The 19,450-nt window shown below is 46.0% G+C and overlaps 1 protein-coding gene across 1 annotated transcript in view; it reads right to left on the reverse strand.

The window, feature by feature from the left end:
* Window positions 1–19,450, reverse strand: part of LOC134538522 (ATP-binding cassette sub-family C member 4-like) — a 91,729-nt gene that overhangs the window by 40,157 nt on the left and 32,122 nt on the right. The window contains exons 5-7 of the mRNA XM_063379917.1: window positions 15,401–15,605; window positions 12,184–12,409; window positions 1,164–1,320 (exon numbers count right to left, since the gene is read on the reverse strand). Coding sequence (XP_063235987.1) covers window positions 1,164–1,320; window positions 12,184–12,409; window positions 15,401–15,605 — 588 coding nt within the window. The remainder of the gene's footprint in view (window positions 1–1,163; window positions 1,321–12,183; window positions 12,410–15,400; window positions 15,606–19,450) is intronic.

Below are 19,450 nucleotides of genomic sequence, written 5' to 3' on the forward strand. Positions count from 1 at the left end.
AGTAGCTACGTTGACATTAGAATCATTTAATTAGCAGACAGAATTTTTAAACTATATATTGAAACGGCTCCGATAAAAGCGAAGAGGGCTTGAAAAAAAATACTAAACCCAGGCTTTGGACTAGCTTTCGATAAGGAATTTTATTAAAATACTGCCCATCTTGTTAAATTTAACCAAACCGTTAAAGCTATAAATTTAACTTTGGTTTTGTGAACTTTGGTGTACGCCATCCTTCACAGATGGCAGCACCGTGGTTACATATTTCCGTCCCATGCGACTTCCGTTCCATTTACGAAATTACTCCTAGCAAACGCCGTATACCGAGAGCTAGGATGTTACACATCAATAAATATTCCCCAGAAAATGTATTCACATTACCTACAAGAATTGAGTTGGAACTTGACTCACGTGGTAGCGGACAGCGTGTTAAGGGGGCGGTACTCTTAAGATTGCTGGAACTGCGAACCAATTGGACGCAAACTAAATGCTCGTAAGTGTGGATAGTACCGGGGGGTTGGGATCGAAGTCGTGACCCTGGCCGCATGATTGTGACACAAGAGCGACCACGGGCCGTGAGGACCTTCAACGACCTCGTGATTCACTGCTTAGCAGTAATTTGGTCGAATATAAAATTCTTGTGACACTGGGATATTTTTGACCAAATAAATATACTTGTTTGTGTATGGTGAAATTCGCATCATAGTTTATTTAAACCCGTACAATTTTGTATAAAAAAATTTCTGTCCAAACAATACGACTCTTTTTTACAGCTAAACTGTAGATTATTTTATGATTACAAAAAAAAATATATTCCGGTTGAAATTCAGGTAGGCAAACAAAAAATCTTCTGACGAAAAGTAAGAATTTTTTTCCGCTTTACACAAACAAATATTTGCTTTTAACGAAAAGCCGTTTTCCCAGTGCAGGATTTAAGTATTTAGCGAAACAATTAAGTTAAATGATTTTATTAAACAATAATTTTGATGAAATAAATTGTTTGTTTAGGTTTAACGCTAGCTATTACATACATCAAATTAAGATAATACTAAGCAATTGTTGCTATAACAAAAAAAGGGCAATAACGTTTTAACTAAATTTGAAACGGAAGTATTTCCAGAGCTGTGTATTCAGAGATCAAGAGTGTAGCAATGAGGGTGACTCACCTCCTAGCCACGGACACCAGTCCCGCGAATGGCTTCTCCCAAGCGTACATCTTGATCACTTGCACTCCTGTTATTATTTCGTTCATCAGTCTGATGCGTTCGTCAGTCTTCACAGCAGTCTTCTCTCTCAAGTCAGCGATCAGCTTGCTGATAACGCCTGCAAAATCAGATATTTTTTTGGTGGGTTGAGAATTACTTATACACATAATAAGACAAGCACATGGTGAAAGTGGTACGCTTCTGCTTGCTGACAAAATTTCAGTTACCATTTTGTCAGAAAAGTTAAATGGAAACCTTACTGATTATATGTACTTAACAAAATATATTTTTTGTCAACAATCCAATTTATTATACCTGTTTTATAAATGTACCATTATGAAAAAAACTAGTATTATGTCTTCTCACTGGGCCGACAGATGTTCGAATCCCCGAGTCTAGTCACTGGATTGAGCTCTGTTACGAATCAACAGTAGGTGGAAGCAACGAGAACACCCGGAGAAAACCACCAGGCGACAGACGTCGTTAAAGAACACACTGGGAAAATAACTCGATAAGTCTTGTATCAATATACCCGAAAAGGAATCATGGGATCGCTATATCAAGGACAGGCTACTTGGCAAATAATCAGGATATTAAATTATATTAACTAAAAAATAGATGCGGTCATTCTCTATACAATATTAAATTTGCTAAGATATTATTTTTCATAATATTAAACAGGTTTCCGAAGGCATTGTACTTATAAGGACTTGTCGTATTTCTCTGCAAAAATTTTTTTTTGATGAAACAGCGTGTAAATAATTTTCTGTAGTTGTACAAAAAAAATCATTGGGAAACCAGTAGCCAAGAAACAGTTTGTAATAAAACAATAAAAACATTGTACAACACATTGCTATGTTTATTTTTGCTAATATGAAATATGTTTTTCGAAATAATACTGAGTATTTCATACAAAAATTGGCGCTAAATTTCGTAATTTAATTGATGTTCCATTGAAGCATTTATAAACTATTAATATGAGATATCGAATTATTAACAATTATACTTTATTTCATTTTACCGCGCACACTTATACAGAAAAGATATCCAGGGAAGGGTTTACAAATAACTTTACCTATTGGGAGTACTGGGACATCACAAAGTATAAATTTGTGGGTAAAAATCAGAACCCAGTATTTATTGCGAACACTATTTTGCAGTGATTAAGTTGATTTCATGAAAATGGACAAATTATTGTGCAAAAGTTAATATTATGTACAGAGGTTACAATTAGCACTTCAAACGGTAACATGAGTGCTCTCGAGTTTTCAGTCCGTATTTAAGTAATCATTAGAGTGTACATTCGTTTTATAACCTGTTTCAGAAAAAAATATAAACAAATATGTTAAATTTATGAAAGTTGTCCTTGCTGCCTATAAAGCAGCAAAATAAAATTGTATCAAAAAAAGTTAAATTTATCCATTACACAAGTTCTCAAAACAGATTTTGTATTGAACCTGTGAAACGTATTTACTATCTCTCATTGACAAAACCTCCAAGAACACAACATTGCAAACACGTCTATCTCAACTCTCTGCAAACCAAGGACAATACTTAAGAAGTAGATGAAAGAGAAACACCGCGAGCAGGACCTACTCTGCACAGGAACAGTCTGCAGGAGGATGAAGGGAAACATCGCGAGCAGGACCTACTCTGCACAGGAACTGTCTGCAGGAGGATGAAGGGAAACACCGCGAGCAGGACCTACTCTGCACAGGAACTGTCTGCAGGAGGATGAAGGGAAACACCGCGAGCAGGACCTACTCTGCACAGGAACTGTCTGCAGGAAGATGAAGGGAAACACCGCGAGCAGGACCTACTCTGCACAGGAACTGTCTACAGGAGGATGAAGGGAAACACCGCGAGCAGGACCTACTCTGCACAGGAACTGTCTGCAGGAAGATAAAGGGAAACACCGCGAGCAGGACCTACTCTGCACAGGAACTGTCTGCAGGAGGATGAAGGGAAACACCGCGAGCAGGACCTACTCTGCACAGGAACTGTCTGCAGGAGGATGAAGGGAAACACCGCGAGCAGGACCTACTCTGCACAGGAACTGTCTGCAGGAGGATGAAGGGAAACACCGCGAGCAGGACCTACTCTGCACAGGAACTGTCTGCAGGAGGATGAAGGGAAACACCGCGAGCAGGACCTACTCTGCACAGGAACTGTCTGCAGGAGGATGAAGGGAAACACCGCGAGCAGGACCTACTCTGCACAGGAACTGTCTGCAGGAGGATGAAGGGAAACACCGCGAGCAGGACCTACTATGCACAGGAACTGTCTGCAGGAGGATGAAGGGAAACACCGCGAGCAGGACCTACTCTGCACAGGAACTGTCTGCAGGAGGATGAAGGGAAACACCGCGAGCAGGACCTACTCTGCACTGGAACTGTCTGCAGGAGGATGAAGGGAAACACCGCGAGCAGGACCTACTCTGCACTGGAACTGTCTGCAGGAAGATGAAAGAAACACCGTGAGCAGGACCTACTCTGCACTGGAACTGTCTGCAGGAGGATGAAGGGAAACACCGTGAGCAGGACCTACTCTGCACTGGAACTGTCTGCAGGAGGATGAAGGGAAACACCGTGAGCAGGACCTACTCTGCACTGGAACTTCTGCAGGAAGAAGAAGGGAAACACCGCGATCAGGACCTACTCTGCACAGGAACTGTCTGCATGAAGATGAAGGGAAACACCGCGAGCAGGACCTACTCTGCACAGGAACTGTCTGCATGAAGATGAAGGGAAACACCGCGAGCAGGACCTACTCTGCACAGGAACTTCTGCAGGAAGAAGAAGGGAAACACCGCGAGCAGGACCTACTCTGCACAGGAACTGTCTGCAGGAGGATGAAGGGAAACACCGCGAGCAGGACCTACTCTGCACAGGAACTTCTGCAGGAAGAAGAAGGGAAACACCGCGATCAGGACCTACTCTGCACAGGAACTGTCTGCATGAAGATGAAGGGAAACACCGCGAGCAGGACCTACTCTGCACAGGAACTTCTGCAGGAAGAAGAAGGGAAACACCGCGATCAGGACCTACTCTGCACAGGAACTGTCTGCAGGAGGATGAAGGGAAACACCGCGAGCAGGACCTACTCTGCACAGGAACTTCTGCAGGAAGAAGAAGGGAAACACCGCGATCAGGACCTACTCTGCACAGGAACTGTCTGCATGAAGATGAAGGGAAACACCGCGAGCAGGACCTACTCTGCACAGGAACTGTCTGCATGAAGATGAAGGGAAACACCGCGAGCAGGACCTACTCTGCACAGGAACTTCTGCAGGAAGAAGAAGGGAAACACCGCGATCAGGACCTACTCTGCACAGGAACTGTCTGCAGGAGGATGAAGGGAAACACCGCGAGCAGGACCTACTCTGCACAGGAACTGTCTGCAGGAGGATGAAGCGAAACACCGCGATCAGGACCTACTCTGCACAGGAACTGTCTGCAGGAGGATGAAGGGAAACACCGCGAGCAGGACCTACTCTGCACAGGAACTGTCTGCATGAAGATGAAGGGAAAAACCGCGAGCAGGACCTACTCTGCACAGGAACTGTCTGCAGGAGGATGAAGGGAAACACCGCGAGCAGGACCTACTCTGCACAGGAACTGTCTGCAGGAGGATGAAGGGAAACACCGCGAGCAGGACCTACTCTGCACAGGAACTGTCTGCATGAAGATGAAGGGAAACACCGCGATCAGGACCTACTCTGCACAGGAACTGTCTGCAGGAGGATGAAGGGAAACACCGCGAGCAGGACCTACTCTGCACAGGAACTGTCTGCAGGAGGATGAAGGGAAACACCGCGAGCAGGACCTACTCTGCACAGGAACTTCTGCAGGAAGAAGAAGGGAAACACCGCGATCAGGACCTACTCTGCACAGGAACTGTCTGCATGAAGATGAAGGGAAACACCGCGAGCAGGACCTACTCTGCACAGGAACTGTCTGCAGGAGGATGAAGGGAAACACCGCGAGCAGGACCTACTCTGCACAGGAACTGTCTGCAGGAAGATAAAAGAAACACCGTGAGCAGGACCTACTCTGCACTGGAACTGTCTGCAGGAGGATGAAGGGAAACACCGTGAGCAGGACCTACTCTGAACTGGAACTGTCTGCAGGAGGATGAAGGGAAACACCGTGAGCAGGACCTACTCTGCACTGGAACTGTCTGCAGGAAGAAGAAGGGAAACACCGTGAGCAGGACCTACTCTGCACAGGAACTGTCTGCAGGAAGAAGAAGGGAAACACCGCGATCAGGACCTACTCTGCACAGGAACTGTCTGCATGAAGATGAAGGGAAACACCGCGAGCAGGACCTACTCTGCACAGGAACTGTCTGCATGAAGATGAAGGGAAACACCGCGAGCAGGACCTACTCTGCACAGGAACTGTCTGCAGGAGGATGAAGGGAAACACCGCGAGCAGGACCTACTCTGCACAGGAACTTCTGCAGGAAGAAGAAGGGAAACACCGCGATCAGGACCTACTCTGCACAGGAACTGTCTGCATGAAGATGAAGGGAAACACCGCGAGCAGGACCTACTCTGCACAGGAACTTCTGCAGGAAGAAGAAGGGAAACACCGCGATCAGGACCTACTCTGCACAGGAACTGTCTGCAGGAGGATGAAGGGAAACACCGCGAGCAGGACCTACTCTGCACAGGAACTTCTGCAGGAAGAAGAACGGAAACACCGCGATCAGGACCTACTCTGCACAGGAACTGTCTGCATGAAGATGAAGGGAAACACCGCGAGCAGGACCTACTCTGCACAGGAACTGTCTGCATGAAGATGAAGGGAAACACCGCGAGCAGGACCTACTCTGCACAGGAACTTCTGCAGGAAGAAGAAGGGAAACACCGCGATCAGGACCTACTCTGCACAGGAACTGTCTGCAGGAGGATGAAGGGAAACACCGCGAGCAGGACCTACTCTGCACAGGAACTGTCTGCAGGAGGATGAAGCGAAACACCGCGATCAGGACCTACTCTGCACAGGAACTGTCTGCAGGAGGATGAAGGGATACACCGCGAGCAGGACCTACTCTGCACAGGAACTGTCTGCATGAAGATGAAGGGAAACACCGCGATCAGGACCTACTCTGCACAGGAACTGTCTGCAGGAGGATGAAGGGAAACACCGCGAACAGGACCTACTCTGCACAGGAACTGTCTGCAGGAGGATGAAGGGAAACACCGCGAGCAGGACCTACTCTGCACAGGAACTGTCTGCATGAAGATGAAGGGAAACACCGCGATCAGGACCTACTCTGCACAGGAACTGTCTGCAGGAGGATGAAGGGAAACACCGCGAGCAGGACCTACTCTGCACAGGAACTGTCTGCAGGAGGATGAAGGGAAACACCGCGAGCAGGACCTACTCTGCACAGGAACTTCTGCAGGAAGAAGAAGGGAAACACCGCGATCAGGACCTACTCTGCACAGGAACTGTCTGCATGAAGATGAAGGGAAACACCGCGAGCAGGACCTACTCTGCACAGGAACTGTCTGCAGGAGGATGAAGGGAAACACCGCGAAAAGGACCTACTCTGCACAGGAACTGTCTGCAGGAAGATAAAAGAAACACCGTGAGCAGGACCTACTCTGCACTGGAACTGTCTGCAGGAGGATGAAGGGAAACACCGTGAGCAGGACCTACTCTGCACTGGAACTGTCTGCAGGAGGATGAAGGGAAACACCGTGAGCAGGACCTACTCTGCACTGGAACTGTCTGCAGGAAGAAGAAGGGAAACACCGTGAGCAGGACCTACTCTGCACAGGAACTGTCTGCAGGAAGAAGAAGTGAAACACCGCGATCAGGACCTACTCTGCACAGGAACTGTTTGCATGAAGATGAAGGGAAACACCGCGATCAGGACCTACTCTGCACAGGAACTGTCTGCATGAAGATGAAGGGAAACACCGCGAGCAGGACCTACTCTGCACAGGAACTTCTGCAGGAAGAAGAAGGGAAACACCGCGATCAGGACCTACTCTGCACAGGAACTGTCTGCAGGAGGATGAAGGGAAACACCGCGAGCAGGACCTACTCTGCACAGGAACTTCTGCAGGAAGAAGAAGGGAAACACCGCGATCAGGACCTACTCTGCACAGGAACTGTCTGCATGAAGATGAAGGGAAACACCGCGAGCAGGACCTACTCTGCACAGGAACTGTCTGCATGAAGATGAAGGGAAACACCGCGAGCAGGACCTACTCTGCACAGGAACTTCTGCAGGAAGAAGAAGGGAAACACCGCGATCAGGACCTACTCTGCACAGGAACTGTCTGCAGGAGGATGAAGGGAAACACCGCGAGCAGGACCTACTCTGCACAGGAACTGTCTGCAGGAGGATGAAGCGAAACACCGCGATCAGGACCTACTCTGCACAGGAACTGTCTGCAGGAGGATGAAGGGAAACACCGCGAGCAGGACCTACTCTGCACAGGAACTGTCTGCATGAAGATGAAGGGAAACACCGCGATCAGGACCTACTCTGCACAGGAACTGTCTGCATGAAGATGAAGGGAAACACCGCGAGCAGGACCTACTCTGCACAGGAACTGTCTGCATGAAGATGAAGGGAAACACCGCGAGCAGGACCTACTCTGCACAGGAACTGTCTGCATGAAGATGAAGGGAAACACCGCGATCAGGACCTACTCTGCACAGGAACTGTCTGCAGGAGGATGAAGGGAAACACCGCGAGCAGGACCTACTCTGCACAGGAACTGTCTGCATGAAGATGAAGGGAAACACCGCGAGCAGGACGTACTCTGCACAGGAACTTCTGCAGGAAGAAGAAGGGAAACACCGCGATCAGGACCTACTCTGCACAGGAACTGTCTGCATGAAGATGAAGGGAAACACCGCGAGCAAGACCTACTCTGCACAGGAACTTCTGCAGGAAGAAGAAGGGAAACACCGCGAGCAGGACCTACTCTGCACAGGAACTGTCTGCAGGAGGATGAAGGGAAACACCGCGAGCAGGACCTACTCTGCACAGGAACTGTCTGCAGGAGGATGAAGCGAAACACCGCGATCAGGACCTACTCTGCACAGGAACTGTCTGCAGGAGGATGAAGGGAAACACCGCGAGCAGGACCTACTCTGCACAGGAACTGTCTGCATGAAGATGAAGGGAAACACCGCGATCAGGACCTACTCTGCACAGGAACTGTCTGCAGGAGGATGAAGGGAAACACCGCGAGCAGGACCTACTCTGCACAGGAACTGTCTGCAGGAGGATGAAGGGAAACACCGCGAGCAGGACCTACTCTGCACAGGAACTGTCTGCATGAAGATGAAGGGAAACACCGCGATCAGGACCTACTCTGCACAGGAACTGTCTGCAGGAGGATGAAGGGAAACACCGCGAGCAGGACCTACTCTGCACAGGAACTGTCTGCAGGAGGATGAAGGGAAACACCGCGAGCAGGACCTACTCTGCACAGGAACTGTCTGCAGGAAGAAGAAGGGAAACACCGCGAGCAGGACCTACTCTGCACAGGAACTGTCTGCAGGAGGATGAAGGGAAACACCGCGATCAGGACCTACTCTGCACAGGAACTGTCTGCAGGAGGATGAAGGGAAACACCGCGAGCAGGACCTACTCTGCACAGGAACTGTCTGCATGAAGATGAAGGGAAACACCGCGAGCAGGACCTACTCTGCACAGGAACTGTATGCATGAAGATGAAGGGAAACACCGCGAGCAGGACCTACTCTGCACAGGAACTGTCTGTAGGAAGATGAAGGGAAACACCGCGAGCAGGACCTACTCTGCACAGGAACTGTCTGTAGGAAGATGAAGGGAAACACCGCGAGCAGGACCTACTCTGCACAGGAACTGTCTGCATGAAGATGAAGGGAAACACCGCGAGCAGGACCTACTCTGCACAGGAACTGTCTGCAGGAGGATGAAGGGAAACACCGCGAGCAGGACCTACTCTGCACAGGAACTGTCTGCATGAAGATGAAGGGAAACACCGCGATCAGGACCTACTCTGCACAGGAACTGTCTGCAGGAGGATGAAAGGAAACACCGCGAGCAGGACCTACTCTGCACAGGAACTGTCTGCAGGAGGATGAAGGGAAACACCGCGAGCAGGACCTACTCTGCACAGGAACTGTCTGCATGAAGATGAAGGGAAACACCGCGATCAGGACCTACTCTGCACAGGAACTGTCTGCAGGAGGATGAAGGGAAACACCGCGAGCAGGACCTACTCTGCACAGGAACTGTCTGCAGGAGGATGAAGGGAAACACCGCGAGCAGGACCTACTCTGCACAGGAACTTCTGCAGGAAGAAGAAGGGAAACACCGCGATCAGGACCTACTCTGCACAGGAACTGTCTGCATGAAGATGAAGGGAAACACCGCGAGCAGGACCTACTCTGCACAGGAACTGTCTGTAGGAAGATGAAGGGAAACACCGCGAGCAGGACCTACTCTGCACAGGAACTGTCTGCATGAAGATGAAGGGAAACACCGCGAGCAGGACCTACTCTGCACAGGAACTGTCTGCAGGAGGATGAAGGGAAACACCGCGAGCAGGACCTACTCTGCACAGGAACTGTCTGCAGGAGGATGAAGCGAAACACCGCGATCAGGACCTACTCTGCACAGGAACTGTCTGCAGGAGGATGAAGGGAAACACCGCGAGCAGGACCTACTCTGCACAGGAACTGTCTGCATGAAGATGAAGGGAAACACCGCGATCAGGACCTACTCTGCACAGGAACTGTCTGCAGGAGGATGAAGGGAAACACCGCGAGCAGGACCTACTCTGCACAGGAACTGTCTGCAGGAGGATGAAGGGAAACACCGCGAGCAGGACCTACTCTGCACAGGAACTGTCTGTATGAAGATGAAGGGAAACACCGCGATCAGGACCTACTCTGCACAGGAACTGTCTGCAGGAGGATGAAGGGAAACACCGCGAGCAGGACCTACTCTGCACAGGAACTGTCTGCAGGAGGATGAAGGGAAACACCGCGAGCAGGACCTACTCTGCACAGGAACTGTCTGCAGGAAGAAGAAGGGAAACACCGCGAGCAGGACCTACTCTGCACAGGAACTGTCTGCAGGAGGATGAAGGGAAACACCGCGATCAGGACCTACTCTGCACAGGAACTGTCTGCAGGAGGATGAAGGGAAACACCGCGAGCAGGACCTACTCTGCACAGGAACTGTCTGCATGAAGATGAAGGGAAACACCGCGAGCAGGACCTACTCTGCACAGGAACTGTCTGCATGAAGATGAAGGGAAACACCGCGAGCAGGACCTACTCTGCACAGGAACTGTCTGTAGGAAGATGAAGGGAAACACCGCGAGCAGGACCTACTCTGCACAGGAACTGTCTGTAGGAAGATGAAGGGAAACACCGCGAGCAGGACCTACTCTGCACAGGAACTGTCTGCATGAAGATGAAGGGAAACACCGCGAGCAGGACCTACTCTGCACAGGAACTGTCTGCAGGAGGATGAAGGGAAACACCGCGAGCAGGACCTACTCTGCACAGGAACTGTCTGCATGAAGATGAAGGGAAACACCGCGATCAGGACCTACTCTGCACAGGAACTGTCTGCAGGAGGATGAAAGGAAACACCGCGAGCAGGACCTACTCTGCACAGGAACTGTCTGCAGGAGGATGAAGGGAAACACCGCGAGCAGGACCTACTCTGCACAGGAACTGTCTGCATGAAGATGAAGGGAAACACCGCGATCAGGACCTACTCTGCACAGGAACTGTCTGCAGGAGGATGAAGGGAAACACCGCGAGCAGGACCTACTCTGCACAGGAACTGTCTGCAGGAGGATGAAGGGAAACACCGCGAGCAGGACCTACTCTGCACAGGAACTTCTGCAGGAAGAAGAAGGGAAACACCGCGATCAGGACCTACTCTGCACAGGAACTGTCTGCATGAAGATGAAGGGAAACACCGCGAGCAGGACCTACTCTGCACAGGAACTGTCTGTAGGAAGATGAAGGGAAACACCGCGAGCAGGACCTACTCTGCACAGGAACTGTCTGCATGAAGATGAAGGGAAACACCGCGAGCAGGACCTACTCTGCACAGGAACTGTCTGCAGGAGGATGAAGGGAAACACCGCGAGCAGGACCTACTCTGCACAGGAACTGTCTGCAGGAAGAAGAAGGGAAACACCGCGAGCAGGACCTACTCTGCACAGGAACTGTCTGCAGGAGGATGAAGGGAAACACCGCGATCAGGACCTACTCTGCACAGGAACTGTCTGCAGGAGGATGAAGGGAAACACCGCGAGCAGGACCTACTCTGCACAGGAACTGTCTGCATGAAGATGAAGGGAAACACCGCGAGCAGGACCTACTCTGCACAGGAACTGTCTGTAGGAAGATGAAGGGAAACACCGCGAGCAGGACCTACTCTGCACAGGAACTGTCTGCAGGAGGATGAAGGGAAACACCGCGAGCAGGACCTACTCTGCACAGGAACTGTCTGCAGAAGATGAAGTGAAACACCGCGATCAGGACCTACTCTGCACAGGAACTGTCTGCATGAAGATGAAGGGAAACACCGCGAGCAGGACCTACTCTGCACAGGAACTGTCTGTAGGAAGATGAAGGGAAACACCGCGAGCAGGACCTACTCTGCACAGGAACTGTCTGCATGAAGATGAAGGGAAACACCGCGAGCAGGACCTACTCTGCACAGGAACTGTCTGCAGGAGGATGAAGGGAAACACCGCGAGCAGGACCTACTCTGCACAGGAACTGTCTGCATGAAGATGAAGGGAAACACCGCGATCAGGACCTACTCTGCACAGGAACTGTCTGCATGAAGATGAAGGGAAACACCGCGAGCAGGACCTACTCTGCACAGGAACTGTCTGCATGAAGATGAAGGGAAACACCGCGATCAGGACCTACTCTGCACAGGAACTGTCTGCATGAAGATGAAGGGAAACACCGCGAGCAGGACCTACTCTGCACAGGAACTGTCTGTAGGAAGATGAAGGCGATCCCCACGAACGCAGAGACGCCGAGGGAGCGCCACAGGAAGTACGTCACCACGATGACTTGCAAAGGCGCGATCCATATGAAGTGGAGGAACGGCATGGCCATGTCGAAGCGATTGACGTCGTTCGACATGAGGTTCACCAGATGACCTGTGGTCGTCTGTCGTGACGAGGTCTTGCTCAGTTTCATGACCTGAAACACGCCACAAGCACAACTTAGGTTGTAGCACAACGTGCGGTTTTAATTCACTGCATTTCTGCATTTGCCGTGGATTTCACACAGAGAATATTTGTTTTTTTTTTTTAAACAAATAATTGTTTGTATATGATGGAACAAATTTACTTTCTGTAACATAATATTTTGTTGTCCTAATCGAACGTTGATTTGACGAAACTATTTTATTTGACTGACAAAATCATTCCTAATACAAATTATTTGTTTAAATCAACTTAATATGTTTGTTCCGTCGTATACAAAGAAACATATTGTTCAGGCAAACAAACCTTTCTCTCAGTGTATAAACACGTGTAAGTTTCTTGAATGGGCAACGGGGATGAACATAAATGGTTTATTGCAGTAAAAAAATAAACTATAATTAATATAAACAATAAAATAATTACTCTTAATTTCACCAACATTTCCCCTTAAGTATAATCTGTTATCACGAAGTTTTGATGTGTAACATCTTATCTGTCGGTATACGCCATTTGGTAAAAGTAAATGTAGTAGTTAAAAGTACAATTTGCGTATAATTAACACGCTTGGCATTATTTTAAAGAATTATAGGTTTAATTTCGTTTCAGAGTTTCGTATTTTAAGTGTATTTGCAACGTATTTGCGCGTTACCGAGCTCTGGCAAGCACTGAAAAACTCACTCATGTTTTTCTGGGTGGAGGCTACCTTCGTGGGGGAAAATGGTTTGCCCGTAGTTTTGTATGTGTTGTCACAGCATCTTCTAGGGCCACATGCAGCCCTTTTCACGGTATTTTACTGCTCTGCAACTCACTGTGCTGCCACAGCACAAAAAAAAATGCCGAACAAAATCAAACGACACAATCACAACGCATGTTAACCTGCGCTCGCGCCTGCCATCGAAACGCCTGCCACCGCATTCGCCCAGGTGCTTTTTTAAACTTTAATAATTAAATAAAATAGTTTAGGTGTTCTTGTTTTCATCAGTAGAGATTCACTTATAACTAAACAATACATATATACTTACAATTATACGTTTTTTTCTAAGTATCCTTTATTTTGGAGGCTTTATGTTGAATTTGTGAATAAAATATTATTTTATCTCGTTTTCATCGTCTCAAAATTAGATGTAAATGGATAGAAAATACATGTTGTAGCTCACTAAAAAAATTTGGAGAATCTATTCACTTAATATTTGGTTCATCTCAATCGAAAGTCTACCGAGCCCTGTTCTAGGGCGATTAATGCTGGTGTACTGGCACTGTATTTGTGTAGGGCCATCCGCAGACGAGCTGCCACAAGGCATATCGAAACTTCGGGCACACTATTTCACGTACGTAGCCTCTACACAAAATTGAATTTTCTTGGCAATGAATGAAAAACTGTAAAAATCAAAGTATAATTGTACTCCACAACAAGTGAACAGAGTTGCGTGTCATGCAAACTCCACATAACAGAAAACAATTTCCTGAATTTATACAAAATATTCCTTTGAAAGTCAGTTGCCAAGAATTAGTTTATAATACTACAAGAAAAATATTATAAATTGGTACAGCACATAACTATGGTTATTTTTTCATTTATGAAATTCTGTGTACTTATTACTAAAACTGAAGTATCTATACTAATATTATAAAGCTGAAGAGTATGTTTGTTTGTTTGAACGCGCTAATCTCAGGAACCACTGGTCCGATTTGAAAAATTCTTTCAGTGTTGGATAGTACATTTATCGAGGAAGGCTATAGGCTATATTATATTATCAATAACATTAGGGATCCTTACTAAAAGTCCAATTAAGAATCAAATGCGTTGGAGGGGGTTAGATACAACATGCAGTACACGTAAGAAGCGTGTGTTGACAATGCCGCAGGCACTAGAAGTTTATTTCCTATTGCGTATTAACATTGTTGCCACGCACTAGATGCCTTATCATTCTTAATTTTCTCATACAAGTAAAAAACACCCGTGTGATATTAACAACGAAGCAATCAGTACCTTCAGAAGAGTTCAATTAGTATTTAAATACTTTTTATCACTTTAAATCGCAAACCTAAACTATAGTTTTTTTTCCTCTCTCTGTGTTTAAGTTGTTTTTTTCTTTTACTAGAATTATTTTTATTATTTTAAATCAATATTCATTTTGCGGACCATCAATAATTTTCCTCTCCCGTTACAATTCTGAAAAGGACTTGTAAGTACTATATATAATTTAAAAATTCCATCGCTTAGGGAGTTTAAAAGGGGTAAATTCTCTTTTATAATAACACATCATAGAAGGTAAGTCATAGGGCTTGTGTCATTTCTCTATGTCCGCCACACGGTCATATACGTCATATCCTTCTCCTTAGCTAAACCCATCCGAGTGAATATCGCGGCTGCTAGCGAACTTAAGGTGCTAATAACAGTTTAGTTTAAAACTTCGTCATAGATGGCGTTTCCTTGAATTTGTAACGCGTTTTGTGCGTCCGTTACGTCTTGCCTAGGGGTTACCTGCCTTCACGTAAAACGAAGCTGAAAATAATTGGTTTCCCGGTTTTGCTGATGCGTAGTTTTGATGCACCGAGATTGTGCAATCAATGGGACTTTAAAATCAAAATTTCCAGTTTTTAAAGTGTATGTCATATAAATTTGAAGCTCGGTAGTGACGTTCCTTATATTATGATGTGTTTAGCCCGGGCAACGCCGAGTACTTCAGCTAGTAATTTTATACTTTAATTGATGTTCGTTGAAGAATTTTTTAAGCCATGATAATGATATAGAATTTTTCAATAATTTAACTTTATTTTGATTTATTATGTTTATTAATGTGTGCAGCTAGTACTGGAAAGCTATTCAGGGAACGATTCAAAAAATAATACCGAGTTGTTTTCGTGTAAATGCAAAATTTAGAAATATTTGTAATTTTAAAAGAATATTTCTCTCCCAATTACAAAATAAAAAATGAATCAGAAACAATGCATGCATGAGGCAACTCCCGGGGCGCCGACCCACCTTCCTGAACATGAGCGAGCAGCAGGCTATGCGCACCCTCATGCCCACGAAGCCGGCGCTCATGAGCGCGTGCTGCTCCAGCAGCTGCGAGGCGAAGCCCAGCAGCACCATGCCGCCGCCGCACAGCAGCGCGTCCTGCTGCGACATGGAGCCGCCGGCGGCGAAGAACTCGATGACCTTGCCCAGCAGCACGGGGCGCGCCACCCTGGCAACAGCGAAGCCCATAAATACAAAATAAGAAATAAAAAAATGAAAACAAAAAAACCAACAGAAAACAAGTCTAAATTAGCTGATGTCAAACAGGGATGATCCCAACGATGAACCTAAACAGGTGTTATGGACAACACAACATGGGACAGCACACACGAACACAAAAGGTTTCCTATGGCAAAACGGTCGCGACGTTTCGGGAACTAGAGTGTGTTCCCGTCATCACGCACATTCAGCGTGTTTTGTGTTCGTACATTTGCTGCGTTGTCCAGGTCTTGTTGTATGTCTACATTTACTGGTTATTGTTGAAAATGCCTCGTCGTTGTGAGACCATTATATTCGTATATGTATTATTGTTTTTATGACTTTTCCTTCCACGTAATTCTTGTGTTGTCTTATATTTAAGGTTGAATGTGTTCGTCTGTGCTGTCGTCGTTGATTTGTAAATAATACGTGTTTAGGTTCATCGTTGGGTTTATCTGTTTGACATCAGCTGAGATTTAGGCTTGTTTTCTGTGAGTTTATATTTTCATTATTTATTTATTATTTTGCATTTATATTATTTTTCCTTGACAAACAGTGCAAAACATGCAATAGCGTATGTCCAACAAATTGTATTAAATCAAAATTCCCCATTGCATGATGCATTTTGTTACAGGTGGGTTTTTTGTGCCTTGTAACACTCTTCTTTTCCTCTCGGACTTGATTGTGTTTTGTCGCCTGTTAACCAACTTACCAGCAGAACACGAAATATTGTGTATTTATCAGTTCATCCCTGAGTGGTTAGGCTTCCTAGCAGTGCTTCACGTCGTGGCCGGAAACCGGCAACCACGTGACACCCGATATCTTTCTAACTAGACTTCGGAAGATTGTTCTCGCCAGTTCTCGAAGGCGAAGTTCGTTGGGTGAGCCGAGGATAAAAAAACACCGTGATTGCTAAGGGGAGTGCAGTCACCCTCCAGCAGTCGACGACTAGCCATCTACAAAAAAGACGCCAAGAAGCTACCGCCTGACGTAAGTCTACGCCGCTCCACTGTCAGCCGCTAGGAGGATGTCGTCTGTCCGAGTCTACTTCCAACTGATGAAAGGACTGAGCCTTAGAAGCGGTAAGCGCTATTTACATACCAAGTACATAACAAGCATCACTAGACGAGGTAAACCAGTCAGATACAGTCTTCAAGACAAAGTAAATTGTCGGGTGAGAGCATCAACGTACTCGCCGAGCGAGTAAAACCTGAAAACTTGTTCTGAGGAACCTGGTGCCTTTAGTACTATATATCAGCTGAGGGTATGTTAAATTACTCAATGGATAATGTGAAATTTGTTAAGTGATGAGCGAGTTGGGGTGAGCTAGTATGCAGGGCGGTAAGCAAGATCGAGTCAAGTACCAGTGGGTTGATGTATTTGTAACCTCAGCCATTCAAGAAAAGTGCGAGCAGTGATGTCACAGCCGAGTTAAAAACAAGGAGTTGGAAGCTCAGGACCCGAAAGGTCAAGACGATGTCATCGCCAGGTCACTAATGTGTTTGAAGAGGGCGTGACTGTAATTAAAGGTATATTTGCAAAATAAACTTTTGTAGTGTGCTGAAGGAAGCGAATCAGCGCATTCGTTCGTGCGTCACGAGTTGAGTGCAACACCAAGGCTTCAATGCGCTACTGGAGTCGTCTTCCTGAGGTCTCGCCGTTGAAGTCCACGCGTCCGTTGAGAAGGGAAGGAGGAAGGACGCTGGCAGCTGAGACCATCAGTGGCTGGACTCGGTGCAGTTCCCCGCAGGACAAGTTGGCATCTAAGCCCAGGCGAGTGCCGGCTCAGTGAACAACCCAGTAATAGTGGGGTATTATCGTCGGTACAATATTTCCGTCAGCATTTAAAGAAGGTCATTACAGAATTTATTACTTACTGTTGAATTATGTTTTTAATGTTCTAAATAACTGTGCTGAAAATATTTTCTAAATTTTTTGGTAGCTAGAGGTTTTGACGAGAATGGTTTTCTCTTGTTATGAGTGATGCTGAAAATTTATAATAATTTTCAAAAGGTAGAAAAATTACGTACTTATTGAGTCACGTCGAGGTTCGGAGAGTTACCTCAGTTTTCGTGGTAGATGCTGCGTGTGAATATCATAAGCAAATAATCTTATTAACCAGCTATATCAGCAATAAATGAGATAGTGCTGTTTGCTTGCTTAGTGTAACTATTAATCTTCTCTTTTGCGTTATTGTTACCAGTTGGCAGTCAACACGAGTATGCTTCTCTTCGAGAGGATTGGAAGGAAGTTATATTGACAAGAGAGCATGTGAAATATTCGGGGATCAATTTCTGTTGTTTGACTTAGACTTTTATGTTAATAAATTTATTTACTTTAACACATTCGTTCGTTAATCAAAATATCTCCAATTGTTCATTTCTAGGGGCAACAATTTAAAGAACGAAAATTGGAGTAGTCGGGTACAGGGACCTAACCAGGGAGAAGGGGGGTGGGCAGACGGGGCTTGTGCCCCGGGCGCCGCAAATTTGGGGGGGGGGGGGGGGTAGGGGGGCGCTAAACTGGCAGAGTAATTTTTACTAAAGGTATTTACTTGAATACCGTAGTGTTAGAGCACAAAAAAAGTTGAAGGGCAGATGAACTGAATTATTTGTATTGGAAAATACATACATGCATATCGTCAAATATTAAAACAACTGCTATCTTTTCCGTATTGCCGTATTGTCCAATTTGAAAAGTATAAAAAAATTTGGTTGTCTGTAAAGTCGGTTTACGGACGATAGTTTAACGTGACAACGTCATAACAAAACATTGGTAAAATGATTGCATACTTTTATGAATAAAATTGAATCATTTTTATTTTAATAATAAAAGAATAAATACTTGAAATTATACTAGTAATCAGATTTTTAAAATGCAAGAATAATTAACCTTTATTGCCGAAATTGTTGTTGTAATAAGCAATGAAAACCACATTAACTTTTCACTTCACTTTATAAACAGTCGACGAAACAGTTCACGTGTAGATGACTTGTAATTAATTTTAAAAACTGGCGTTTAGCTATAAAGTTTAAATATAATTATGAACAAGTTTTCATATAAATAACTGTAATCAAATATCTATCATCAATTATATGAATCACCATAATTTTTTAGTTAATTGTAACATAACATATTATTACTGCACTCGCTGGCAGATGCTACTTTTGCTAATAATAAAAGAATAAATACTTGAAAATATAGGTACTAGTAATCAGATTCATTTTCTTACGTACATTTGACGTAGAAACACATTTATAAACAAAGTTTTAAGTTTTCACTTCTGTCGGTGCGGCGCAAGCGTACAATGAGCGTAACGGGACACAGCGTAACGGAACAATAAGCGTAACGGGACATAGCGTAACGGGACACCTTTTCGTGCGTGCGGCCGGCGTTCATAGATTTATTAGACATTGTCACGTAAAAAATGAAATGTTAACCGCAATTATATTTGGAATAGTGTAGTGGAATAAATAGTTGATGGCGATATGATGTCTTGTCGGGAAAGGATTTTGCATTGATTGGTTTGAGAGAGAGAGAGAGAGAGAGAGAGAGAGAGAAAGGGGGTCGCCAAGATGAGTTCTTGCCCCGCGTGGAAACTACTCTAGTTACGTCCCTGGGTAGACGGGTAGACGACGTCGGGTAGACGACGCCCGACCTACGCGCTGTCGGCGATGGAGGCAGACAGCTTGCACTGCGACGGTCTGCTAACGGTATTTGCGAAACAAGCCGGGGAAGGCAGCGGGTGGTGCGATGTGTCGCCGTCGCATAACTTCTGCACCATGTAGTCTCGCCTTGCGTTTCCTTGTTTTTGAT

Source organism: Bacillus rossius, chromosome 1, assembly GCF_032445375.1.
Source record: "Bacillus rossius redtenbacheri isolate Brsri chromosome 1, Brsri_v3, whole genome shotgun sequence".
Lineage (NCBI taxonomy): Eukaryota > Metazoa > Arthropoda > Insecta > Phasmatodea > Bacillidae > Bacillus > Bacillus rossius.